The sequence below is a fragment of the Peromyscus maniculatus genome, chromosome 15 (assembly GCF_049852395.1).
Source record: "Peromyscus maniculatus bairdii isolate BWxNUB_F1_BW_parent chromosome 15, HU_Pman_BW_mat_3.1, whole genome shotgun sequence".
NCBI lineage: Eukaryota > Metazoa > Chordata > Mammalia > Rodentia > Cricetidae > Peromyscus > Peromyscus maniculatus.
Window position 1 is genome coordinate 62,942,991 of NC_134866.1, and position 27,942 is coordinate 62,970,932.

General features: G+C 38.8%; 1 protein-coding gene across 12 annotated transcripts in view; it reads left to right on the forward strand.

The window, feature by feature from the left end:
* The window catches only part of Mef2c (myocyte enhancer factor 2C), a 166,354-nt gene that overhangs the window by 55,927 nt on the left and 82,485 nt on the right, over positions 1-27,942 (forward strand). For 9 of the 12 annotated variants that reach the window (XM_076552023.1, XM_076552024.1, XM_076552028.1 and 6 more), the window contains one exon: positions 17,650-17,842. In XM_076552023.1, the coding sequence (XP_076408138.1) occupies positions 17,789-17,842 (54 nt within the window). In that variant the 5' untranslated portion in view covers positions 17,650-17,788. Of the gene's footprint in view, positions 1-14,394; positions 14,560-15,645; positions 15,843-17,649; positions 17,843-27,942 lie in introns of those variants that run through there. The other 3 variants (XM_076552026.1, XM_076552025.1, XM_076552029.1) reach the window with 3 other exon arrangements.

Genomic DNA, 27,942 nt, shown 5'->3' on the forward strand with positions numbered 1-27,942 from the left:
TCGTAACTTGGAATATCACCTTTTTCTAAAATGATTGCTATTATTTAGACTCCCATACATAACATGAAAATTTTACCTAGACACCTGACACTCTGATAAACACCTAGCTACACAGATAGTTTCTGTTTTATCTCACTGTTTCATCCTCCTGAGAGTTTTTCCAACACATTTAATGAAAACTAAAATTGTGACAAAGAAATCATCACTGTATTTCCCACTTCTTTATTTACTGTAATTTCACAGCTTATTCTGTATTCATAAATTCTGGAGAAAGGGTTTTTCTCATTGTGTATCTTTTACTTTATTTTTTATGTGATTGATGTCTGAAATTGCACTCCATTGCAATCCACTATCTTTTATTATATGATAGTCATTGATCACTAGCTCTCATCTGAATATAATAGAATATCTAAATATTACTGTCACAGATCACTCAGTTGCATAACACCCGGAAACATGAAATCTCATAGCCTTCCTTTATGTATTCAGGTTTTTTTTTCTCCCTCATTCTTCAAATGAAGCTGAGACAAATAGTTTTCATTAATGTTTTTCATCAGACCTGGTAATTGCCCAAGTTTTCACAATATTCTAGGTTCCAAGTACAGACACAAATTAGAGATCTGAAGACCTTGGCTGCAGAAAATGTGTACTTTAACAGAATAGACTTCAGGATTTAGGTATACTACAAGACACCCTTGGAAAAGTTAGTGTGGAATGTAAAGGGTGGCACAACAGGCCAGAGAACGCTATAGTTTAGATCAGAAGCCCTACCGAGAAAGGAGCCTCTGGGTTTCTGGAGATGGCTCTGAGTGGAGAGTGGGAGCAAAAGAAAATTGCGAGAAAGGCAGTGTGTGAACATCCTATGATGTGGTAAAGGCTTGAATTCAGGTAAAGAGAGGAAAATGGAGACACTCTTCATAAATGTGCTTAGTTCCACCCAACTACCAATAACATCAGCTGTTTCCCCCATTAATGAATTCCCCCATTATGAATGAACATAGGTAGCACAGGGACTGTGAATTCTACGACAGCATAAACCTTTGCCAGTTCAATCACACATGTACCACACAGGACAATCCCTAGAACAGCAGTTACTGTAAAAATGCCACTGAGTTAAGGAATGAATAAAGTGTTGCTTTGATTTGTCTTTTACCTTTATTGACCAGCAACATGAACTTGTGTTTATGGCCACATGAAATCTAACGCAAGTATGAGCAGTGTTCAGAAGCAAGCGACACTCAGAAATGAAGATCTCAGGAATTCCTCCTGGGAAGGTTTGGTTAAGGTGACCTCGTTGCTAGAATTTTTGCTATTATTGCTGTTGCAAGTCCACAGGCTACTTACTGGCTTAAAAAAGTTTTAAATAAAACCTAATAGGTAAATATCATAGTGTATCATATCTGTTTTTTCTTCAGGAAAATGAAAGATGACCCAGTCAGTAGCTTTCTTCTTTCCAAATCTAAATCTAATCTGTGTGATTTCCATGCTAAGAACTCAGAGCACAAGCACAAAATGAATACAGCATCATTTGATAATAATAATTGCTCGATGGGAAGACTTTCTTCTTTATTAATAATGAAGTATAAAGGAAAAACAATAGATATAATCTCAGTTTTCCAAGATTCTTGATTTTGTTCTGGATGACAACCTCATCCATCAGTGGAGAAAATACCTCCCAACCACACAAATTTTAGTGGGAGCTACAGAAACAGTGAAATCAATACTTTAGGGCATAACTTTAAATGGCTAAAGAATCTTGCACAATTAGAGTGTCTTGAAAGATGGGATAGAGGAGTTGGCCGAAAACAAGCCCGGCACGGGGAAGAATGCAAAATTAAAATAGGTGGGACAGCCAATAGTGCTTTAAATGAGTCAGGGGAGTGTTGAGGCGATGCATGCTGCTGCGTAGCCTCAGCTGGCCTCAGACTTCATGCCTCCACCCCTGAGATGCTGGAATTACAGGCATGCACCACCACACCCAGCTCCAACGGCTTTTCTTTATGATTATGTATATTTTGGGATTCTCGAGCTAAAGGCAAGTACATAATTTGAAAGGAAGAGCCTCAACAATGGGAGGGGGGTTGAAGTAAGGAAAGGGTTAAGAGAATAGGTGCAATTCAATCCAGGCTACAAGTGTAGGAAAGCAGGACATGTCTGCCAAATGTTGCTTTCTGTGCAGGGGGGCAGAAAAGAGGAGAGAAGGCAAAGTATTCTTTGAGGGATTAGCTGAAGGGAAGAATTTCCTGGGTCAGAGCTGTGAAATATCAAAATAGTTTGCTGAGGAAGGTTGTGTTGCTCCTTTTCCGGAAGGTCTTAAAAATAGGAGAGGTGGGATCTTTGTGAAATCATTTCTGTATGGCATTATCTGGAGGCGGGAAAGACGATATGACTGAGTCCAGCAGCTGCCAATGTTAACACCCACAATGTCTCACCTGGGCTGAATGGAAACACAAATAATATATTTCCACTATGAAAAGAGGACACCCCTCTTTAATTTTTTTCTTGCTTGGCAATTTTTTTCTTTCTGGTAAAGATCTATTTTAAGAAAAGAACCTATCTTCAGACTCTCCCTGGTAATATTGATATCGACTAATGTTTACAAAGGAATTGATAAAGGTTGCTGCATTTTTTGTTTCTCTAGTTTATAACACAGAAGAGATAAACTCTTTAGATAACCTTGAATTTTAGAATCCTGAAAAAATGTGGACAATTAACTACTATGTGAACTAGTTACTTAATGACAATGTCCATTTTCCTAAGTATCTAAGGTAATTAATGCTTGTCAATGTTTCCCCTTCTGAAACACTTTTGTTACTAGATGTACCCATAGGCCAGGGACACTAATATAGAAATTATCACAGGGCTCTTTTCACTTTGAAAGGCAGTGTTTGCCAGGTGGATCATTATCTTTGACCTAGAAATATCAAGATTTCTTGTTTACTGAAAGCTCTCTTGGAGTGCATGGAGTAAAGAAGCGACCATCTTGATCTTTCAATTGACGTCTTACGTTAAATTCAGCCTTGATATAATCTACCTGTATCACCTCTATAGTGTTTCAATGGCCTTGACCCACTGTTGCCTTTCGTTAGTACAATAACATGTGTCAATATATGAATGAATATGTATGTGCTTCTTCTGTCTGCCCCGTGTGGCAGTCTGCCTGTGAAAATGGGGAAAAGGCTGACACAGGCTGAACATATACAAACTCTCGCTTCCTCCTTCTCTATGGCCTTGAAAACACAAGACTGCATAATATACTGTATGAAACAAACTTATGTAATGCACCAAAGTGTGATTTTACAATAACTTAAAATCATATTGCTAAATGTACCAACCGTTGTCAGTTAATTTTTTTCTATTAGAAGTGTGTATTATAAAGCTGGTCACCATAAAATTACTTCTACAATAATGTTATTGTAAAAGTGCTAGAAAAGTGCCTAACTAGACTCGGAGCTCTCAAACACATAGAATTCTGAAGAAATGGGTGAATGTATGAATCCTGGGGTAGAAACTCCACTGCAAATAGAGGGGTACTACATCAGACCGTGATTGGAAGAGATGAAGGCAAGGGAGACACAGACAGCTGAGGAAGAGCAAGATAAGCACCAAGGGGCCAGGCATCAGGCTGAGTAAGTGAGAATTGATTAGGTCTGGTTTAGAAGCCGCCTCAAGGTGCTCTACAGGATAGCCAGATACTTGCTCAAGCCTTGGAGAGACGATGTCTGTCATAATAGATGGAATTCTCATAGTCATCAGAAGTCAAAAAAACTCTTCCATTCCATTGTCAAGATGGCTCCTATTTTTCTAGATTTTCTTCTGTGGCAAACCCTTGCTCATTTGTGTGTCTTTACCTGTGGTGAGCAGCCTCCTTCGTTTGCACAAGGTGGAAACAGCCAATGCTGCTGACCTTGTCGCTCCTAATAACAAAAGCAGATATCCAAATCTAGTGTCACTCTGTTTCCTTGCTAGTACAGTGAGTAAACTCATTTTTGTTATCAAGAAAAAAAGAATATAGATATAATCCCTCTGAACATCACAGTTTTTGAGCTGACTTTAACTTCATAAATATTCTTGAAAGCTGGACTTGGTGGCATGTGTCTTTAGTCCCAACATTTGAGAGGCAGATGCAGGTGAATCTCTTGTGAGATGGAGGCCAGCCTGGTCCATATAGTGAGTTTCAGTTCATCCAGGACTACATAGTGAGACCTTGTCCCCAAAAGGAAAAAAAAAAAATGTCCTTGAAAATTGCCCTTGCAGCATGGTGAAGTGGAGTATAATTCAAGCAGAGTCCAAGACTAGATCCTATGTGTGAGCTGAAATTAACCCTCCAACACTGCGTGGAACACTGCAAAGTGCTCAACCTCCTGTTTTTTCTCTGTAAAATCCAAATGGTGCCATCTCTGTAGGCTGCTGTGAATCTCATAGTTAACGTAAGCACTAGTGCCTTAACATTTGGAAGTTTCTTAGCTATTGCCTATTTATTAAGCTTCAAAATAGGATTAGTTGCCTCAGGTACAGAATGCAACCTTGGTCTTGGCCACCTGTATTGCTTGAGACAGAAGTGAACAAACATTTTAATAGAAAAAAAATAGATATTTGTCCGGAAATTAAATCTTACTATCGGTCTATTGTTTTCTACCCTTCTAAGGGGTTATAGCAACCTCATATTTTTACACTATTTTTTTTTTAATTTGTACCATTTAGGAACTTGAAAGGCATCTTAGAAATTGAACTCAGTTGGCTTGTGTGCCTGTAGAAAATGATACCTGAAGTTGCTGCCTGGCTAACAGGCATTCAGCTAGTAGGTAGCAGAAGCCAAGTTAGCTCTAGAAAGCACTTCTTCCCCTGAAACTCTGCTGGTTTGCATTCAGTTCTTCAGATTTTAGGGAAAAATTACATTCTTTGACTGTTCAATATCCATTTACACTCTTGGTTTACATAAGCAGCTATTTCCTATATGTATCTCAAAAGTATGCTTTTTTTCTAAAACTAGAAGAATGGTTCTTCATTCTTTTTGCATTTCTCCACTATGATGAAGACGACTATGCTGTCCTCCAGCTGAGTATCATTTTTCGGGGTGAACTCTACTCATCTGTCAGAGAGAGGATGCTTGCCTCTTTACATAGAGACAGTGTTACCAGAGGATCACCCAAATAAACTGGGAAATGCTCTGGATCCTGGGATTCAGGAGGGCATGCAGCTATAGCACAGTTCTTTGGAGTCCATTTTGGGAAGCCTGTGTGAATTTGGTGAGATCTCTAGGGAGAGTTATGAACTTGCCTATATCTATGAGTATTTTCTTTTAAATTTCAGCTTAGAGAAAATCAGGAGGAAACAACAGCTCAATTTAGTAATTTCTGATCTCTACTACGAGACTTTTTTCTACAGAGAAAGTACTGTAATACTTTCCATTTAGTATTATCTGCCAGGGATGAGTTGAGCTATCCTTGAAAACAGCCCGGGACAGAATGTGTAGACATGCCGAGATAAGGAGCCTCCTGGCAGGCCTTGGGCTCCAGGAGCTGTCTCCTCTCAACTCTGGCCCAGGCGCCGCTCCTCCACAGCCTGCTTGCTCAACCCCTGCCTGGATATTAGAGAGGAAGCATTTTGCTTGTCTGAGGACACCTCTATTCCTAGCTCTTTGACAGTTTCTCTCGCCATATTTACCCTCAGTTCTAAACATGTGGAGAAGGAGATAAAGAAAGGTGGTGAGATGAAAAAAAAAAAAAAAAAACTGGGGTGGGAATGCTGCAAGAGGCGAAACGCCCTTTGCACGCCTATCTTGTATGCAGTCGTGACCGGGTTTTAGGGCCACATAAATGTACCCTAAAGGTCATTTTAGTAGATAGGGGAGAAAGGAAAAAACTGCAATGTGAAGTATTGGTTAGTGTTAAGCATAATATTAAATGTAAGTTTTTCCTATAAAAAACATTTATTTCATGACGGGGGAGAGAAAAAATAGTTTCTGTCACCTAAGAACTTCTCTGAGTTTGTGATTCTTCTTCATTACCCTTGACCTCATAGTAAGTGTTAATTTGGGCTATGTGGCGAGTTGTATAATTTTGTTTGAAGCTCATCATGTTCATGAGATAAGAGAGTGGCCTATAGTAAAGCATCATCAAGTTTGTTCAACTACCTCCAAAAACTGAGGAGGAGGAGGGACAATAAAAATGTATGCCTTACTTTTTATAAAGTTACCCTGCAAAGGGAAAAATTGTATCCATCCGTTAAAATAGTGTAGTTCTTTCTTGGGCATCTCTGTGCTACAGCTTTTGAAATTAAAGTGAATCAATTTTCCTTTACTCTAACTTCATACTTATCAAGTTAGTCATAATCCTCCAATTTGTTTTTTTCTTTCCTATTAAAATGCTTTGATTTAAAAAGTAGTGGATAATTCAATTTGTCTTTTCATTTTTAGTTGGAAATTAATCTGTTTGGCTTTAGGCTATGTAACATCTCTCATTAGATGGGCTACTCAAAGGTACATGAGTATTTCCATTACAGGAGACACCCGGATTTTCAGATATTACTGAGATCGTAATCAAAACTGCTGGTTGTATTGATGTTAGGTCTTTTGGAAGAGAAAATAAATCAACTTAACAAATGACTAAGTTATACTAGTAATGTTGTAAGCCTTTTTACTCACAAAGAAAAAAATTTATACAATACAATGATTTGCATTACAGAGATCTTGAGTATATTGCCATACTGTTCATGGCCCTATCCATACTTACAATTGAAAAATAAAGGGATGCTCCCGAGAAGGATTTCAACCAGTTGAAAATGTTTTCGCAAAATAACTACATATTGAGGAAAGAAGTGTCATTGAATTCAATTGATGTCAATTTAGAGGCCATTGACTTCACAGTTTTCTTAGGGCTTTAAAGTACTATATTTTTTAAATTATATAGCACACTGATAAAAAGAAGTTTGCACAATGAATTTATCAAATTCAATTTCATTCAAATGAATTTTATAAGTGAGTGGGGCTCTATTTTATGCAGTAGAATGAGTAAAGTATTATCCCCACCACTTAGATGAAGATACCAAAGTTCAGGAGACTATAATTTGACAGAGCTTAAAACACCTGTGACAGGAGAAGATGGGTGTGTTCATCATCACAGACACCTCGCTCAAGTGGTTTAGATCTTCCTTGTGTCTTCTAAAGTAACACTGTCCTAATAGGCTATTGATTAAATGTCCACCTCCTCCGTTCCGTACCAACTGACCAGCCGACCATCCTGAGTAGTTCTCTCCAAATCATCATAATGGTTGAGCTGGTGCATTGACACGTGTCCTAGTGGATGTACATACAAGGTTCGTGGAGCCCATACCCTCTGCATTCCCAATGATTTCCCTGGCATTGAGCGACTGTGATTCATGCCTGTTGGTCTCTGTGACTAACAATCAGACATTTTCATGTATATTTAAACACCATGACTTTGGCCCATGGTGTCCCAGGCTTAATGACAATTAAACTAGAATTTGATTTTTTTTTTATGTAGTCCAAGCTAAAGTCTAGTTTAAAATGTGCTAGCAGAATGCACCAGATGTGTTACAGCAATCAAACTTCTCCAGATCTGGGGCTGAGAGCTGGCACTGCATCCTCGTGGAAGGTCTCTCCTGCCTGCTCCACCTTAATCTCCTTTCTGAAGTCTGCTGGCGCCCTTGCTGACCACAACTCCTGACAAAAGCTCTCAAGTGTTAAATCCGCATGTTACACAGCCCTGGCATGTTTTGCAGTGCCGAGAGTCTGGTTGTCCTGGAGTTTTGCACAGATAAAGGAAGGATACAGTTCTGAGAGGAATGCAGTAACTACAAAGTGCATCCTGAAGGCCATTTAGCTCACAATGAAGGTCTGTGTTTTAAAATAGCTCTATAACAAAGTAACTACAGAGTTTTGGCAAGAGCTCCAACTATTTATAGAACTGAGTAAGGCGTGGTAAATACTGCGGCGGTACCCAGCTCTCCCTTGCCATAACCCCAAACTTATAAGAAGTACTGTAATTATATTTTTCTACTTTGAAAAAAAAAATCATAGTAGCCATTATCAGTTTAGCCATACGGAAGCTTGGGCTGAGATTTCTTTTTTAAATGCATAGTTTTGATTTTCAACAGCTGCACTGGGTCTTTAATCATATATTATCTTTATGAAGCCTTTTTCTAACATATGTTAATTGGCTGTTTTCTGTGACAAATTATGAGCTCTTACTTTGATGAGGTTCAATTGCAATCATGTTGCAGTCGAGTACGGCAAGTTTCCACCCCTGCTGGCTCCTCAAACCACTACAAACATCCGTGCGCGTCACTGCAGTGCTGAGTAATGGCAGGATTGGGGCTGGCTGATTTTGCTACAGATTTTTTTTTTTCCACAGGATATTTTCAGCTTCTTTGTACTAAATCTGTTGCAGGGTTTGCCCTTTTTAGCAGACGCATGCTCTAAAATTAACATCAAATCTTATTGGAGATTACTATAATACAGTGAGGAATATTTCATAATACAACACCCCAGCGTCTGTTTTGCTTCTTACTGAAATTTCAGGACATTTATTACACATTTTTAATGTGTAATTATCAGTCCGTCGTAAATTTGACTAGTATTTGCTACATCATCAGCATTTTGTAACAGACATTTCGAATGTGCCTCCTTGGAGGAAAGTAAGTTATATAGGGGATGGTGAGGCCGATGATAGTCAGCTGTTGTAAAGAAATTGTACTTCCGTGTTTTTTCTAGGTGTTGACAATTATATTGGAATGTTAAGAATTCTGTTGTTCGTTATATTCCTTTTTTTCTTCAGCATTGAATCTATCAGTCAAGTAATGAAAACAATGACGTGCTCATCAAGGTTAACGTTCTATAAGATGTATAACAGCCATTCCAGTTCTCTGTCCTAACGTCAACTTTTAATGTACGATTCAGATGAGCAGAAATGTTCTAATCCATCTGCTCTGAGAACTGTGACAGATAGCTTGTATCAAATACCAACAGATGATCAGTGATAGCTATAATTAGAACAGATACAAAAATGTGGTGCATTTGTCTATAATCATGAGAAATTACTCAAGGTAATTGATTAAGGTCTTCAATGCCTGCATCAAACATCAGTGATATTGGGATTAATTTAACTGTTTCTGCCTCAACATCTCACATAAAGAGCTCTAGATAAACTGCAGTTCTCTGAGCCAAAGCCAGAGGTCGATTTCCATATAGGCATCAGGAGTTTAGATAAGATGAGCCAGATGTTAACGGAGCCAGATGTGAATAGGCACTGCTCTCCTCGGGAGGCTGTTTTTAATCAGCTATTTCCCTGGAGTAATGCACAGCCAATGAGCTCTAAATCCTGAGGCTACCTGCGTTCACAGGAAAGCCTGGGAACATCATTACAGGGCTTACAACTGAGCATATGGGAAAAAATTAGAGCAGAAATTAAGGGTAAGAAAGGTTAACTTCGTGAGTGTTACTTCGCTATTGCTTAAAAAAAAAAAGACAGAAATAAAAAAGTAATTTTAAATGTTTAAAAATAAAAAGAGTCAACCCTAACTTCCAAATACAGATACAAATAAAAAGCTGATATTGGCTAATATTAACCAGACCTGTATAAAGGTATGTGTTATTTTGAGAACGTGCATGGGGAGTCATCTTCATCTCATGTAAATAATCTTAGAGCATCTTTGTCTTCTGTGCGATCACATCTAGAGAGGTTGGCTTTGCAAGCCCTGTGTGGTCCTGCAGTGGGACTTCGAAGTCAATCTGTGAACTCTGTCTTGAACCAGCTTACACAAGGACATTTAGTTCCAGTTGATAAGACACATACTTAATTGGCTTTAAGAAAATAAACCAAGGTAAAGAACAATGTGTAAATGAAACAGAGAGCTTGGCACTTGGCTGTAAGGAAGCCCGTGAGCCATGTGGCTTAATTGGGGCCAGTTGGGATCATTTAATGATTGCTGTCAAAAGATCAGATTTAATAGAAGACCACAGTGGGGTAGAGTTAAACAAATTGTCGTCAGGCGTTTCAGATGAACAAAACCTTAATTAGGTTGATTAGGATGCTGTAAAGGAGATGAAGAGACAGGAAAAAATGATGAATCACTGAATTCTATATTGAATCATATATAATATTGTCACAATTTATCTGTATTTTAAGGGACCTTTATGGCAGTTTGAAAACCACACATATTCGCCTGCAAACTTTAATAGTTATCTAAAGTTTAATTACAAATTAAAAATAGGCAACATTCAGTTTAAATACCAGATAATTATTCAAGTATTTTTTACTTCAAATACAAGATGAACATTGGCTGGAGAATAGTGTGTCTTCCTGTTGTAAAGACATCTTTAAGTGTTGAGTTATTTGAGAAAGTGAGTAATGGAAGTAGCAAATTACTTTTCAAGGACATAATTTTGATCATTTAATGTAATATGTGACTAAGGAGTGGGCTATGATCTTCACTTAGACTGACTTGTTAACCATTCAGGTCACAATTATTGATTCTTTTACTGACAAGATTACTCAGATATCTTAAAACACACTCACTGTTTTATCTATATCTTTAAAAAGACTTACTTGTGTGCTTCCGCATGCTGTGCATGCGTGTATACACACACACACCAAAAATCTGAAAAATGTGCCCAACACATACAAAGCCTCCAAAAAGAAAACATTTATAGAATATTTCCATTTTAATCATTAAATATAATACATTGAAGATTGACAAAAATACTTTTTTTTCCCCTAAGAGAACATAAGATGCTTTTGGAATTTGATTTTTACCCTAATAAGATGAAAACGTATGTTAGCAACATGTACCACCTCAGGCAGAGCTGGCTTTGGAGACTGACAACTTAGTTTCACTGCTGGTGGTGTATGGTGCTTGCTTAACTTGCTTTGTTCAGTAACAGCAGCAAAGATCCAGCTGCATGTGCTTGTGAGTGGTCACAGCTGGAGTGCAGAACCTGATGTGTGATGCTGCGCAGCAGCTCCAGCTTTGTGCTCGAGACACCAGCTTTTCCTTCCCGGGCAACCTTTCCACAGCCCTAACTGGCCTCTGGAAATGGGTGGCAGCCCCACTGTGCAAGTTTAGGAAAACAAAGACATGGTAGAAGTCTGCGTTAATTACATAATCTGATATGGAAATATGAAAAACTGTCATGCCGCTGAGGAGTATGAGGCTTTTGACATATTTAGACCATTTGGAGTTTATTTTGGCTTGGAGAATGCAGGATGCCATTTTAACTACAGTAGGGGAAAATGTCCAAGACGGAATATGGCATGGGTAATTGTGACAGGGAAGCTGTGTTTCCTTATGTTTGTGAAATTGTTTGTAATGCTGTGCAGTTGTCTGGAGGTATGTTGCTCCTAAATTCTGGAGTTGTGTAAATATGATGATTTATGTAAGGGATAACGCCAGGTTAGGCCCTCTTATTAAATTAATTGCAGGGGTTTTCAAAATGAGCTCCGCTTTAGCCTTATTATATTTCTGACATACATTTCATCTCCTTCTGTCCTTGGGGAAAGATAGTAAAGTAGGACTGGAAGCATTCACACAGTTTCCAGCAGCTGTGGTCACTGGGAAATTGATGTATTTCCCTAGTTATTTCTACTCTTGCAGCCTGAAGCTCTTCCATGGCCGATACTTAAGAGAAAGTCTTTAATCTGTATGACACTGTACATTTGCCTTGACTTCATGCTTGTTATTAACGATGTGAATGAAGTACTATGGGAAGTGGAATCTCCACGCTGTCTCTATGGGGATGACATTGTTCTCTTGCTACTAACCTTACCCCATAACTTACACATGAAAACCCACTCACAAGTGTAGGTAATCCATGTGCCTGGCACTTTCTGTTGTGTCCTATTTAATGAGGCTGGAACCATTTTTCAAATGAAAATGTTCCCAGTTTGAGGTAGGACATGGAAACGGTAAGTATGGGATTTGATCCCCAGGCTGCAGTTATCTGGGGTCTAAGGCCCCCCCAGTTTCCTAATTCACAGATCCATTCAGCTTTCACTTCTATGTAAAATATTCTTATTTTACCTATGAGATACTGTACAACGTGATAAAGGATAAACTAAGATTACCAGATTGTTTCTGTATAAGCAAAATATAAGAAAAAGTTCTCAGTGCTAGTTATTAAAAATAGCTGGTAAATACCTCAGATGAGAGATATAGACCTTGATAAACAGAGTTCAGTTAACCAACTGGTAATGATTAGTTCCTACTGTTTACCCGATGCTAGGATAGAGCCTGGGACTACAGACTTAACATTTGATTTTTTTTTTTTTTCTGGTGGCAAGTAGGAGACAGACTGGGTGCATGGAGATTTTATCCAGGGGTAGCACTTCCTTAGGAGACTGGAACTGAGACAGAGGAAGGGTTGAGTACACACACAAGGGAGGAGGCATTCCAGACTGAAGGAATTGCAAATGCCCTGTGGTAGGAAGAAGGACAGGGGAGTAAGAATGTTAGTGTTTTGTTTATTTTTTTAAGCCAATTGTATTTGCTTTTTGTTATGTGTGTAATACTATGATACTGACATTCTAAGATGATTCAGAGTTCATCATATTAATGCTAAATTTGATCAAGGAAATGAACGTTTGGCACACTGGTGTTTATCTAGAGAAAAAGAGCAGCCTCTTTATACTCTCAAGAAGATGCTCTTTGGCTATGCGGCTTTAAAATTAACTGCACTCTATTCTGTAATATACGTGGCAAACTTAGAAGAAAATGGAGTGATTTTCAGGACCAGAGAAATACTTCTCATCACACAGTCAAGCACTGCTAAGAATAATAATTGGGTTATTTCATTTGAAGCTCTTAAGGGAAAATAGGTATGTTCTGCTAGTTCTTTTTAACCAAAGTATAATTGCACGCCTCATATGTCTTTCAAACAAACCATAAAGTAGAAAGTTTAATGTATCTAAATGCAAGTAATGAGTGAAGCCTTCCACTTGCAGTGGGAGCGAATCACTGAATCACTTTACTCAGTAACGAACACAGGCTTGCAGAGACAGGGCGTGTATCACTTTTGCCTCTTGCTGTACGTGGGGCTTCCATTTATGTAACAATGCTATTTCTTTTGTGATACAGTGTGCCTAATTTACAGCCTTAAGATTTACAAAACAAGGTTTATTTGAGGATGCTAATGGGGATGCAAATCCGAGTCAGTGGAAATGTCACTTGCCAATCGGAATAAAAGAAATCCAGAATTGTTTCCTTGCAAATTGACATTACATAGTCTAACATTTTAGCCTTGTCCATAGCCTGTTTTTGTTTAAGTGACTGCACTGTACTTATTAGGAAAAAAAAATACATGCTTTGCAAAGGTAATTTTAGCAGTAGAGAATTAATTTCTTCCCACATCTTTTAATGTGGCATGGGAGTCCCACTCTACGATCAAAACACATGACTGAAGGTTATGTTTAATTTCTAAATCAAAGTGTTGTGGGAAGGCGATTGAAATTTGATGATGACTCAGATCCAGTTGCTATGTGGCTTTCTTCCTACAGAAACTTTAGGGTAGACTGCCATTTCCATGTTAGAAAGAGCCAAGCAGTGATGAGATTAAAATAGTTTCACCATAGACTGAAAGTTTGTATTAGTCACTTTGAGTGCTAATTGAATTTTTTTTAAGGTACCTTGAGAGTCTCAGTAACAAGAATTATTTTCTCACCACTTAATCTTTTTTTTTTTTTCAGTGTGGGACTAAATAAATTATCAATGCATATTACCAACAAATATTTCTTTACTGCCATTACGATTCAGTTCTTTCCCGAAAGTTGTAATTTATGTATTTTGTTTCTTCGCTTGCATAGGAACCTTCATTTGCTCCAAATGTAAATTCAAAGTATGTGGCAACATTTACTAGATAATGTAATTTGGGTCAGGCATGGTAGATGGAAATGGAGATGTGGCTGCTGCTTCACCCATGTCAAGTTAGGTCTATTTGTTTTCTCATATTTATTTCTTAAGGTAATCATAACAAAACATTAACCTAGAACTGGAATGGCTTTTTCTCGTGTGTTTGAAAGACAGAAATCAGACACTCTGTGCCTCTGCTCTGCCTTTCCCTCGCTGTCCTTTATCTGAACCACTCCAAGGCCTGCTTGCGGGGTGTGCTGCACACCAGCCTGCCCTGCTCAGAGAAGGAAGTGGAGAGTTTTGGTTCCCATTTTACACTTGTGGAGCAGTTTAGGGAAGGAAGCACCTTTACACCTTTTATTGTTCGCGGTTGCTGACATCATATCCTTCCCTGCCCAGTCTGTGCGTGTTTCCTGCCATTCTGTCAAGATTCTCCTCTGTTACTGAGAGGGATTTGCTACAGAGAAGGAGGGAGGAAAGGAAGACAGCAAGAAAGAGTGGGAGAAGGGAGGGAGGGGGAGGTGTGTGTCAATCAAGCCAGCTTGTTTGGAAATGAGGGAGCCTGTAGGACAATGATCTCTAGCTTTCCAGAAGAAATCCTCTGCGTGGGTCTCAAACCACACTTTGCCTTCATCTGTCTGCTCACGGCAAACTCCAAGTGAACAGAAGCCTGCCCTACTGAAGTTCCCCTTTTTAGTAAGCAGACGGGTTTTACCTCTTTATTTAAGTTGGCCAAAGAAGAAAAAGCACAGACTGTAATGCCATAGAGTGTTCTCTTTCTCTCCTTCTTCTTCAAAGTTTTGATTGTTTACGTCTAACTGTCGTTTCCCAAGAATGGTTCCTTCTTCATGTGAGAACTGTAGTGTCCAGAATAAGCCTGTGACTGATTATATATAATGAAAGTTCTCACTGTGACTGAAACGCTACTATGTATAGTTTAATTATTGATATTCTTTTTTTTCACATACCTATGAGACAGCCAAACAGGTTGCTATGGTAATAATAATCTTTTTTTCTCTAGCCCTCCTGAAAATTAATACTTGAAACAACTATACAGTATAGTTTTTGTGTAAAAATCAGGTTAATAAATAGTTATACTAAAAAAAAATGAAAATTAAAAAAAAAAAGTTGTGCGCTGGTGCTGACCTTCCTAATTCTTTGAATTTTTACTGATAGCCTTGAAATGTGGAAACATCTTCCATAAATCGCCACATCATTGCGGTCTTGCTATTCTGCATGTGGACTTTATACAATTGTGCATTTTATGAACGTTCAGAAAGCAACATTTCAGATACTCAATTAAATATTGTCTTTTTATAGAAAACAAAAGTTGAATTTAGATTTAAATTTCTATCTCTCTCCAGTACCTGGCATATTTCAAAAAGGAGACTAATTTCAATGGCATTTTCACCAATCATCTTATATATGTGTGTATACATGCACATATAAGCCTCCTAATACATTTACATATGTATTCATAGAAAATTGTGTTTTAAGAATTCAAACAAACAAACAAACAAACAAATGCACTACTCAGCTTCGGCTTCTTCTAAACAGAATACCTTACTTCCAAGTTGAAAAATGCCACGTGGTAATGTAAAGGGGCTTTTTTGAGTTTGGTGGTCAGGAGCACACTGTCTCTCTAAGGAGAGTCTTCTTCAGGCATGTCTTCCTCTCTTGCTTGGTTATGTGTGTTTGGAATCAAGGTCCTAAGCAGTGACCTCCTCTCTCGTGCCTCTGCACTCTAATCTGTTTGCCCTGACCTTCCACCTAAAGTGAGTAAGCGCTTAGGCAGGCATAGTCCTGTAAGCCGATAGTGGCACCGGCCTCTGCTAACAGAAGGGAAGGGGGATGCACCCATGGGCTTTCACACTGAGGTTCATGGATTGTTTTTTCTGTGGTGGAGAAAGCCTGCTTGTTTCTTTGGGGACTTGCACATGCATGGGAAATACCATTCTGGACTGCTGCTTGCTTCTTGGGTAAGACTATAGGAAATGCAGGAAGGGCTCCCAGTTGTGTGATCTTTCAGACCGTTTCTAAGACTAAATGAGTGGACTATTTAGTAGTGTTGAGTACTTGATGTATTTGTGCTTTGTGAATTTTTCATGTGTGTGATCTTGGTGTCTTACAGCAGTGTCTTTAGGTTGTGAGTGTTTCACTCAGTCAGTATGTGTTGTTTGTATAACTTTTCAAAACTTTAGAGCTGCTACTAACATTGAAAACTGTGGCTGGAGTCATGATCTTTGGTAAGCACACCATAATCATGATGTTCCTCACATATGTATGCCAAGAGGCTGAACTGAGCTGCGGTGTAGTGGAGAGATACGGGGTAAAGGAGAGTGGATAGGCTTAGTGATTAAGCAGAGCTTAACCCACCAGAACTAATTATATCATAATAGCCTCTGCAATTAGATAATGACCTAAACTTATATTTTGAAAAATTTACTCAAGGTGACAGAGAATAAAGAAATGCAAAGGCAGCTGAGGATCAGACCAAGTATCTCACTGCCTTTTCTGTCCCAAGAACCTTGAACTAGAGCCAAATAATCTATTAAGTAGCCAGGACAGTGGCTTAGTGTTACATAATACATGTGGGAATTTTTCAGGTCCGCTGTCACAGGCTAACCAGAGTCAACAGAGAAATTCTGAGCGGCGTGTAAGCGGTTGTGTACTCCGCCATAAGAGGAGACATAATAATTGGAAGCTGCTGCTGGCAAATGAAGCAGGCGTTGTGGGGTACTTCCTAGTTCCCTTCCATTCCATCGCAACTCACTTTCATTATGTGCAAATATTTTTAGACATAATTTTAAACAGAGTAAAATATAGACTTTTAATATTCTGTGCTCTTTGGGTTTGCCATGTAATTGATAATCATTATTTTAATTTTAATTCATGACCTAGAGCTCTCTGGTATATAATATCAAGCTTCTGTAATTTTGTGTCTGACTCCCTAAGGAGATATGATATGTCTCTTTTAAACATTTAAATTTAGAGCTGGTGGTCTATTATTAAAAAGTATATAGTTACAAATGAGATAATAATCTTAATTTTTGCACCACTTATTTCCTATCAGTGACCATCATTTTTGAGTATTGTTTTAATGGACAGTTTAAAGGCTTCCCAGAGGAAATGCTCTCACTGCTAACCGATGCTTGAACATAACGTGAAACATCCCATATTACTTTTCCTGTGTTCTCTGCAGTGATCTTCTTAAAATAAGATTAAAGGATTTAGTCTTAAATTAGTTGACATTTACATATATCAAAGAGCACTTTCATAATTGTCCATCCTATTTGCATAACTAGGGACGCCATCACCTCTGCTGTCAAAACACGAGATTGTTTTCCATTCAGAAATGAATTAGATGCCCCACTTAGCGTACACAGGTATACAAAGGTTCATTAACTCTCTGATTTAGGTAATTTTTCATAACAGAAGGGTGAAAATTGTCACCTAATTTCATTAAAAATATTAAGAAGCACTTTACAAAAAATACAGTTCATTTCAAGTGTTGCGCTTTAAAACAGAGTTTTCATCATCTCAATGACTTCTTAAATTACTTATGAGCTTATTTTAATTATAAAAGCAATCCACCCTTGTGTGTATGCTCCTGCGTGTGCTGTGCCATGTGCTTTTAACAAATAGTTATTTTCATTCATCTGATTGTTTTGCTCCCATGCGGCTTATTTCCTTGATGAGGCTGGAAGACCCCACTAGTTCTTAGGAAACTGGCCTGCTGTGGAACTCTTGTTGAAGTTTTCGGGTTTCTTTTGTTCATTTTTGCAGGAACGAATGCGAGGAATTGGGAACTGAGCTGTGCACGTGCTGAAGAAGGAAACTTGTGTGAAGGAAACAGGAAAGAGAAAGAAAAGGAAGGAAAAAATACATAATTTCAGGGACGAGAGAGAAAAGAAACACGGGGGCCATGGGGAGAAAAAAGATTCAGATCACGAGGATTATGGATGAGCGTAACAGGCAGGTGAGTGGGCAACGCCGTTGGGGTCCTTTCCTAGCTTTCACAGTACTAAAAGCATCTTGAACTTGTCAACGTCCATCAGCAGAAGCTCTGTGATCTTACTGTATCCAGTTTAAGGGTTGGGGAAAGAAAAATCACCTCAACTGTTAGAAGTATGTTTAAAGACTGGTGATTGTTCGCTTTTCACTGCCTCGAGACTTAAGTGGAAGTTGTATTTGTATGACAAGAATGGCTTGATAATTAGGAATTAATAAGCGTAGAATTGCTACATGGCACGCATCATCAAACAAAGATATTCTTACATTTATGGGAACGAGGCCTTTTGTGGTCATCCGTTTTAAAGTTTGTAGTATTGCCTAAATAGCCTCTCTGCAAAATGGCTTGCTTTCTTTTCATCACAAAGGAGAGTCTGAAGTAAATCCAAACATTTCCAGACACCACTGACAACAACAAAGAAAATACCCACGCCAGATATTAGTTGCAAAGAACATATAGACAATGACATCCTGTTAACTTGTATTTTCTCTAAATTCTGAATTTTAGAAACATGGTACTGCCATTTTTTTCCCTACAGCTCCAGTGATAATGTCTGTAAGACATAGTCAGTTTTCTTTTTGATTTTTCAAGACAGGGTTTCTCCATGCAGTTTTGATGCCTGTCCTGAATCTCACTCTGTAGCCCAGGCTGGCCTGGAACTCACAGAGATCCACCTGCCTCTGCCTCCCAAGTGCTGGGATTAAAGGCGTACGCCACCGCTGCCGCTGCCACCACCGCCGCTGCCACCACCACCCAGCTCTACACAGTCAGTTTTGAAGACTTCATATATCTAATGCTCAGTAATTTGCATTAAGGACCTGTGCGTCATGAGTGCCTGCGCTCTGACTTTCCCTTAAACTGGGAAGAGGAGTTGGGCTTTGTGAGGGTGGCTAGGTGGTGTGAACACATCCTACTGTTGAACATTAGGTGACAGTCCTTGAGAGGACTCATAGTGCACCTGGATACCCACAGTAGCAATCACACAATGGAACCTGTTGCTGGGCCCTAGGAGAGGAGACTAAGTTTTTCCCCCACCCCCAGGCCTCACCCTCCCATCCCTTGGCTGCCCATTTATGGTCCAGATTAGGCTCAACTCACTCCCAAATATTGACACTCACCTTCTGTCAGGTCCCTCCGGTAACATGAGAATAGATTCAATTTTAAAATACAATGTTGCTTACACTTATAAATTATAATGAATAGAAATCATTATTTATTACGTTGTCTCGAAGATGGCTCTTTACAAAAAAGCCAGTGAGCTTCCAGGAACTAGGAAGATTTTTCTAGTTTTTAAAAATTATACTTGTTGAATTAAATAATGAAAAATACAAAATTCATGAGGGATCTATCAATGTTTTCATGCAGATTGTCTATTGCTGTAGGCCAAGACAAAAAGCAATAGCCACGTTAGAATAAAACCCCAATTTTGTATTTGTTTATAGCTTGAAACTGAAATTAAGGCTGCAATACTGAACATCACATGCCACTGACTGTAGGGACCTTGTTTATTTGGACTACAGCCTGTTTTGGTTAAAGTAAAAAAAAAAAAATGCATGAATAGGCATTTGTAGTTTATTAAGAATATGGCCTATTTTTTCTTTTGGCTTTGTAAGATTCACTATATCTTCTTTTTAGAAGATATAGATAGAAGAAAAATTGTGGGAGTTGAATTGTGTGGGCTTTTACTATGCTTTTTAAGGAAAGAAAACATCCATAGAGATACAGGAATTGTCACATTGTACTCTTGAGAGTGCATTTTAAATGTTTGCGTATAGTTGTATTGATATATGCTTGTGGATACTCTTAACTATATTAGAAGTCATAATGATTTTAGGAAGGGGAAAATATTTAAATTCAGCTTAGTTTGATTTTTTTTTAGCAAGTATTAAGGATTGGTTCCTTCATTTTCTTTTTCTGTAGGATTTAGAGTCAATGTATTATTTTCCTCAATTTGTGTGTACAACAGGCCTTTTAATTCAACACTGTTGAAATAAATTAATAAAAATGACATTGCTGTGTTTTAAGCTACATTTCAGTGGTTGTAGAAGATGACTATTGACAGCTTTAAAGAGCTGTCATTCATGGTAACGTTGGTCTTGCTCACCTCTCATTTTCTGTGAGAGTGGTCCAAAGAGCCACTTGGAAAAGGGCATAAAGTATGTAGGTCACTCCTGATAATGAAAACCAGCAAATGTGTGGAGGAACCCCTAACCTGTGCTCCCTTTAAATTATGTGTTCACATGTTGAAAAGAAAAATGTCAGCAGCTTTGCTGTGTCTGAAGCTGCGCCACTGGGGTGGCCTGGTAGGACCTCACACGGAGGCTCGCTGCTGTTTCTTCTTGAAAGCAGTGAGCCCTGTTTTCTGTGCCTGTGCATTTGTGTGTTTGACCACATACAGAAGAGTGTGGGCTTCTGCAGGAAAAGAAATGCTAACCCAAAGTGAGCCCTGAAATACCACAGAACTTATTGGTACATTGTGTCTCAGAGAGATAAAACTGTCTTAGGACAGAAAGCAGTTTACGCTGAGTTCTGCCTTTATTGCAAGTAGACAACAGCTAAAACTCCAGATCCAACTTAGAAACGTACAATAGTGCAATAAGGATAAAAATTCAAAAAGTACAAAAATTCAAAATATTTACTTTTTTTTAGTTTCTAATTTTATAAAGCCAATTCCTTAACCTTCATTAAGTTTCTCAAGTTAATATGTGCAACAAACCCATCAATTGTCAATTTATCTTACAGATACATTCAGACAGCTTGGTGAAAGTCATTACCAATTAGTTTCCAAGGATGACATGTAAATTATTCCATTTAATCCTTAGTAATCCTATTTTATAGCTGGATGTTATTTATTTATTAAGCCAACGAGTTCCCAAAAGAAAATATTCACTAGTGAATAGCAGTCTCGTCCAGGGAGGAGCAAAGCATTCTATAAACAACAAGCAAATACTACCTGGTTGTTTATGTGACGAGTTATGCCATGTCTGACTCAGCCATGGAGCTCTTCCTTAGTGCTTTGAATGCACCATAGACGATGCCTAAATGGCTATGTGTCTGTATTCAGTAAGAAAGCTTTACTGACAAAGCAAAGGTAGGCTAGATTTGTCTAGTGGGCCATAGTTTGTAGACCTCTGGTAGACTGAAATAGACATGAACTGTGGAAATATAGAACCAAAATGTCATTTATGGGCTGAGAATGAAAATACTAAAGTACTGTGATAGAACAGCAAGGGGATGCTTTATTTACCACTCAAGCTTGGGGAACGGCCTCTCTAAGCAGGTGCAAAATATGGGAACTACAACATTCTAGAGGAACCAGAATTTCTAAGGCTTGAGATAAGAAAAAAAGCTCGGCTGAGGATTTAGAACACAGTTAATAGGACTTGAGCCTGCTATGTGGCTTTAGGGTAATGAAGGACTCCACACTGTGTGACAACATCCTGAACAGCTTAGAGAATCCTCTTCAGGTCAGAATAGCTGGCCAAGATTTTATAGTGAAGAGCAGAAAAAGCCCAAGATCCAGTCTCAAATTCCTCATCGTCAAAGCAAAATGTTTCTTTCAGTGATCTCATGATGCATCTACCATAACTTAAGGGCTCCAAGAGCAAGACTTTACTTCATGTCTTTTTCCAGTCATGTAATATTGCATCCTATAAGATATAATAGACAAGAGTCCAACTTTTAGTGATATAGGAACCTGTTTCTAGTCCCAGGCCTACACTGAGTGATCTTACTCTCCAGTCACAGTAACTTAATAGATACTATAGAATATTACACTACACTGAAATAGGAAAACTCTCCAGAAAATGATTTAACCTCAGAGCGAGGATTAAACAGTAGCAGCCACCAAGTTCCAGTGCTGAGATGTGAAGGGATGCATTTGAAGTGCCTGGGATGTAAGTGCTCAATAAACACACAGAATTGCTCCTCCCATTATGATTCATACTCTCTGAGCCATTGTTCCTTACAGTCACTGTGATTCCCATCCAAACAGCTCCTGTGCTGTGTAGCATATGAAAGAAAAGTTGCTGGGTCTTCACTCCAAGGGAGCCCCACCACAAAAGAATGTCATGAGGGGAGTGGAACAGAGTAGAGCAGGAACACAAAGAAGTTTCCTTGATGACAAGCTGCGAGAGACTCATCCAGAGCAATGTCCTGCAGAGAGTATGGGCTGTGGGCCGGGAAGGGAGAGCGCACAAGACACACCCAGTCAGTCTTAGGACTATGGTGGGTGGAGGTCGGTTCCTAAATCCTGTGCGTGTGCTAACACAACTTTCAAATGTGCGTTACTGATCAAATTGTTTTTAAAATACTTTCCACCATTTTCTTCACTTCTACCTTCAAGCTTATGGTAATCACGATTTCAATCTCTTCGTCTCCACTTCTCCTGTTTTTAACCTTTGATCCTCATTGATTAGGCAGCCATAGAGTCTTGGCCTTTTTCATATGTTACACAGTTTGAATTTGGTGCTTCAAATTGTTTGGTGCAAACAATTGGACGTTTAATTAGTTTTTTTTATATGACTCATTGTGACAAATAAAATATAATTAGAAATTTGTCCCATCAGGAAGAAGACTGTATATAAACTCAGAATGCTAAGTAAGCCTAAGCCTGTTTGCTCATGTTTGCACTGAATTTTTCAGCCTTCCTCCTTTGAAAGGACTAACATAAGTAAATTCCAATATATTTGTGCAACTTGTTACAAAAAGACATCTAAAGATGTGAATAACTGCAAGAGGAGAGTATTTGCAGAGCGCACATCTGGGGCCTAGAACAGTAAGTTTGTACATATATTTCAATGCCTCAGGTTTTCTTTGCTTCCTTCAGATCTGGAGCTTTGGATGTTGCCAGCAAAGAAAATTCCACATAATTATCAGTGTGATAGCTTGAACCCATATTAAAGACAATCAGCATCACTCCCCTTTAATAAGTCAGGAGAATCCTCTTATAAATTAAAATGATTCAGGGATTTCAAATTCTCTAACATCCCTTCTTCTTAGACTTCTGTTTCTTTCAGTGATCCATACAGTGATCCGGCAGGTTAGGGAAGGCCGGCAGACACTTCTGTTCAGGGTAGATGCCACTTCAGGTTATTTGTGCATAGTGAGTTTTTTTGTTTGTTTGTTTGTTTTTTTTTAGCTAAATCATGGCTTTGCGATGAACTAAAGAATAAAAAATATTGCAATTCCCTCAGCTGACAAAAAGAAAGAAAAGAAGAAAAGAAAACAACAACAAAAAACCTACCTTTAACTGTTTTCAGTTCTTAAAAATTTAGCCCAAGTTTCACAGAGATTTTTGGCACAACTTCCCTTCAGGACGGTGTTCAGAATATGAGCGAATAAAAAGGGCTGGTTACAGTTCTAAATTGGGAGATTATATCTAATTACCTAAATAAAGTTTGTTGAGATTGCGATAGATTCACTCTTCAAATGTAGAAAACTAGATAGTTGAGAAATGTAAATTCATTGCTTTGACAAAGTAAGTTCTTGGTGAAATCTGCAGCCTGACTTGGAGAGCAGAGGTGTGCAGTCAAACATTGTCAAACACACTTCCTTCCACGTTGCCAGAAACAGCATTTTCATACTTCCAGGGTTAGCTGAGACAGTAGAGCTGAACTACCCTTCTTCACTGAGGAATCCTGACCCTGCTGCAGATCTTGTGACTAGGAGGTTCAGTGAAAAAAAAAAATGTTAATTTTTTTCTGCCTCAGGATGAGTAAGTTTGTACATACCTCATAACAATGATTATTCTACCTTTTTTCTTAATAACATATTTTAACAGATTATAACCTTTCCTGAACTTGTATAAAAATTATGCTCAGGTCACTATGCATAAATGAAATGTGAGTGCATCATGGTTATGTGAAGAAAAGTATTGTTCAGAGCTGATGCTAGACTGCACTGATTCTTACTGGAAATATCTACTGCATATTCCCCCTTTGAAGCCTCATTCTTTCACTAAATAATCTTTTGTTTTGTTTTGTTTTGTTTTTCGAGACAGGGTTTCTCTGTGTAGTTTGGTGCCTTTCCTGGATCTCACTCTGTAGACTAGGCTAGCCTCGAACTCACAGAGATCCACCTGCCTCTGCCTCCCGAGTGCTGGGATTAAAGGCGTGCGCCACCATTGCCCGGCCTCACTAATTAATCTTAAAATAATGAAGGAAACAAATCTTTTATAAGATTGTTCCAATTGCTGTCCAACATACTCATATATTTTTTTTGTAGAAAATCTAAGAGAGGCTAAAATTCTCAAATGGGAAGTGCTCTTCATGTAAGAAATGAATGCTTTCTCTACCTGCTAGGGTTGTTTTATTGTCTCATTTCTAATTTGTGTATCTGACATAATTTCTATTCAGAGATATAAACAACTTAGAAGTTATAAGAATACTTCGGTGTGCCTCCAAGATTTCAAGGGTTTTTTTGTGGAAAGCTGACCGTAACTGGCCTGTATGTGTCTGTGAATTCATGCTCACACCCTTTCTTTTCTCAAGTCGCTGCTTGCTTTGCACATGCACACACTAACTGTGACGTGCTTTTACTGAGAAACCACACTAGGAATATGAACATTACAAATAGACCACATAAACTGAGAAAGTTCTTCTGAACTGTGAGTTAAATAAACATTGGTAAGCGTTTGAAAAGCCATGCCTTTCACAGACAAAACCCCTGTTAGCATCATAATTTATTCATTTAAAATGGAATACTTTCAAACTTATAGCGAAAGCATTATTCTAAAGTTTATAACCCAACTGTACTTTTGAAAAATATTTGGAAGCTATCGTTTTTTTGCAAAAGTATTGGCTACAGCAAAAAATAAAATAAATAACATAATTAAACTGAGGATTAAAAATTCCTCATTTGCAGTGTGTATTTGTGCTTCTCTTGAAATATGTTAGACCATTAATGGGAATAAGAGAAACCAATTTAGATGTTTGGAAATTTGACTTTTAATTTTAAATTGGAACAGTTTAGCTTAAGAAATCACTAACATTTAAATAACATTTCAACAAATGTAACTGTTTGGAAACTCCAGCTGAGGCAGTCTCCCGCCTTCTGTCTTACAAGGATTGATTTGGAAGGCCCTCGGGGAGAAAATATTGGAGTTGGGAGGTAAAACTGAAGCCATTGTGGGAAGGAAGAAGTTACTCTCTTCCTGTTATGACAGGAAGGCATAGACAAATGTGCTTCCTGAGTTTGCTCAGCAGGGAATGAAGGAGGCTTTGACCTTTAACTTACGTACATTTTGGCTGTGTTGAACTGATAAACATGCTTTTACCCCCTCCCAAATATTAATCTGGATTATTCGATTCTTCTCCACTTCAAATTATGTATCTTAAGTAGATGAAGTGAGGTGCAGCAGCCTGTGACTGCTGCTGGAGGTGGTACTTACTTCCAAATCAGCTCTAAGAAACCAGTCAGACCTGAACAGCACATGTGAGGATGTCTAAAATTACATGCTAGGAGACTCTTTTAAAATGTAGAGCTTTACTGTACTTTGCAATTGGCCACTCTTTGAAACCCTGACAAACTGAGTGATTGACACTGGCCTCCCCTTTCATTACATAAACAAATCTATCAGAAGTCCTCTGAAACAACTTTTAAAGCCTACACGGTCTTCAGTAGACACTCAGTGACTTGTGATCTAATCTCTATTATTCACCCTCAAAATACCAATGCACAAGATTTAAATTTTTATTTAGAAATCGTGGGTGTTGACTTCGGGTAAGGGGCTGATAGAGTCCCATATTCTATACTCTGAGCCCCTTATTTTAATTGGTTTATTGTGTTGGGGAAGCTAGGGACCACTGCTAACTATCCTGTGGAAATGCTGCTCTGGTGTTTCACTGAAACACAGCTCAGTTTGCTGGAGGCTAAGGAGGACAATGGTCTCCTTTGCCACAGAACACACTGCTGTCTGATCATCGCAAGTTGTGCTGGAGGGTCACAAGCACATGGTAGCAGTCTGCTTAAAAGAAGCCCTGACTACTCCTTAAAGAGCCTTTCATTTGGGATGGCAGGCCCGGGCATTGTATAAAGGAGCGCTTGTCCAGAACACAAGTCTGCAATGGCACTACTTCCTCCCACTGAGAGTAATCATCAGGCCTAGAGCTCGGAGCCTTTCTAATGACAGACCGAATTCAACAAAATAAAACGAAAGAGGAATACTCAGAACAGTTGTGCCATTACTTACTGACAGGAGCAAGGGAGGGCAAAATAGAGCATTTAGAAGGCCATTTCCCTCTTTTCAATTAGAGATTGTCATTACAGACTCTTGACTCCATCCCTAACCCGTTAAACACATGGGAAGACCCAGGGGCTCATGGATTATTACAGAGCACATCGTCTCCATGAGCTGCTCCTCTGTCACTCATTCGTCTCCCTCAGTTTAGGAAAGTGGAGATTATCTTGGTGGCAGAGGGGGGATGAAATGGGTGAGGTCTAAAATACTTTCATATAAAGAAGTTATATTAATGAGTTGGGGTGTGGCAAAATGTAAAATCATTGAAAATAGAGTTAGTTGGGTATATTCTAATATATTCTGAAATAAAACAATTACTTTATTACTGTATGAATTAAAAATATGGCTGCAGGGTAGAGTTGCTCAGTGGTAGAATGCTTACCCATCTGCAGGAAGCTCTGCTTTTGATGCTGGCACTGGGAAAAAGAAGAAAGAAAGAGAGAGGAGAGAGAGAGAGAGGGGGAGAGGGAGGGAGGGAGGAAGGAAGGAAGGAAGGGAGGGGGGAGGGAGGGAGGAAGGGAGGGAGGGAGGGAGAGAGAAAAGCTGGGGAGGAGGAAGGAGAGCAGGGGTGGGTAGGAAGGAGGGTGCATGGGTTAAGGATGACTTCATTTATTGAATACAAAATGTTCATTAGGATTGGGCATCAAGTACTGTGACTTTAGACTATACACAAAGTTAATGTTGCATCCCTTTGAGATAGTCCTAAAAGTCAAGGTTTGGACATCCAGTGTTCTTGGGGTGTGGTAGCTATTGTTTGCCAAGTTTCGTCTCTTTTATTCCTTTGGAATTCTTTCCAGTAAGGCTCAAGGATTCCCTCTGTTAGTACACAGCTAAATTCTTCAGAGATGACTAGGAAAGTAAAGGGATGTGGGACATGTGTATGGAAGAGAAGAGGTGATTAAATACACTTTCCATGACACAGTATACCGCGCTAATTTCCCAGACATGGAAGAAACTGCATGGGACCCATCCTCTGGCTTTCAAACTGGGCATTTAAACTGCTTGTGTAGCTGTGTCTATGTGGTAATCGGAGTTCCATTATTTTTATTCTAGCTGTGAGCAGACATGTATTTGCTGCCAGCAAAAGAACTTCCCATTTTGGGAAACTGAAACATCTATAAATATAGAAATAGTATGTGCCTACTCATGCTTGCATGTGGTTCTCACCAGCGTCCGTGGGAATGGCTTGAGTGTCTAAAGGGCAGCCATGGCTACAGAACCACACAAAAGCATCTCTGGTTTATTGCTGGAACCAGAAACCACGGTTTCTCAATTTAGTATTAGTAGTAGTATTTTATTTATTTTAACCTAGGAAGCCACCTTTATATGAATTAATGCTCTTCACTAGAGTTCTATTCTCATAAGAAAGTCTAGTGGTTATTAAAGAAAATAAAAAAAAACAGTGCATTTCAATGCTCAGCTCACACTGGGCTGGGTCTAAGCCATGAGGAGCTTCTGTCTAGAAGACAGAAAGCTTGCTGACTAGAGAAACATGCATCGTGTATGGAAAAGGTATTATTTCTAGTTCATCTAGGGACGAGTTGTATAACTATACATAAGGCTACTTACCTCTGTGTATAGTATCCACCTGAGGAAGGGAGATGACGAACTGCGAACTACGGCCTAGAGGAGATACTATTAAATATTGTTAAACAGCTCAGCGGAAAGTCTTTGACCATCTTAAAAACCCACCGAAGCCAGTGTTCTTGTCTAAAACAATTACATGTTATAGAGTATGCTCCGATTTCATCAACAAACTCAAACAGAATGTGATGCCATTCACTTTTTCTCTTTGGCTCAATTTCAGGGAATGTATATTTTCACTGTA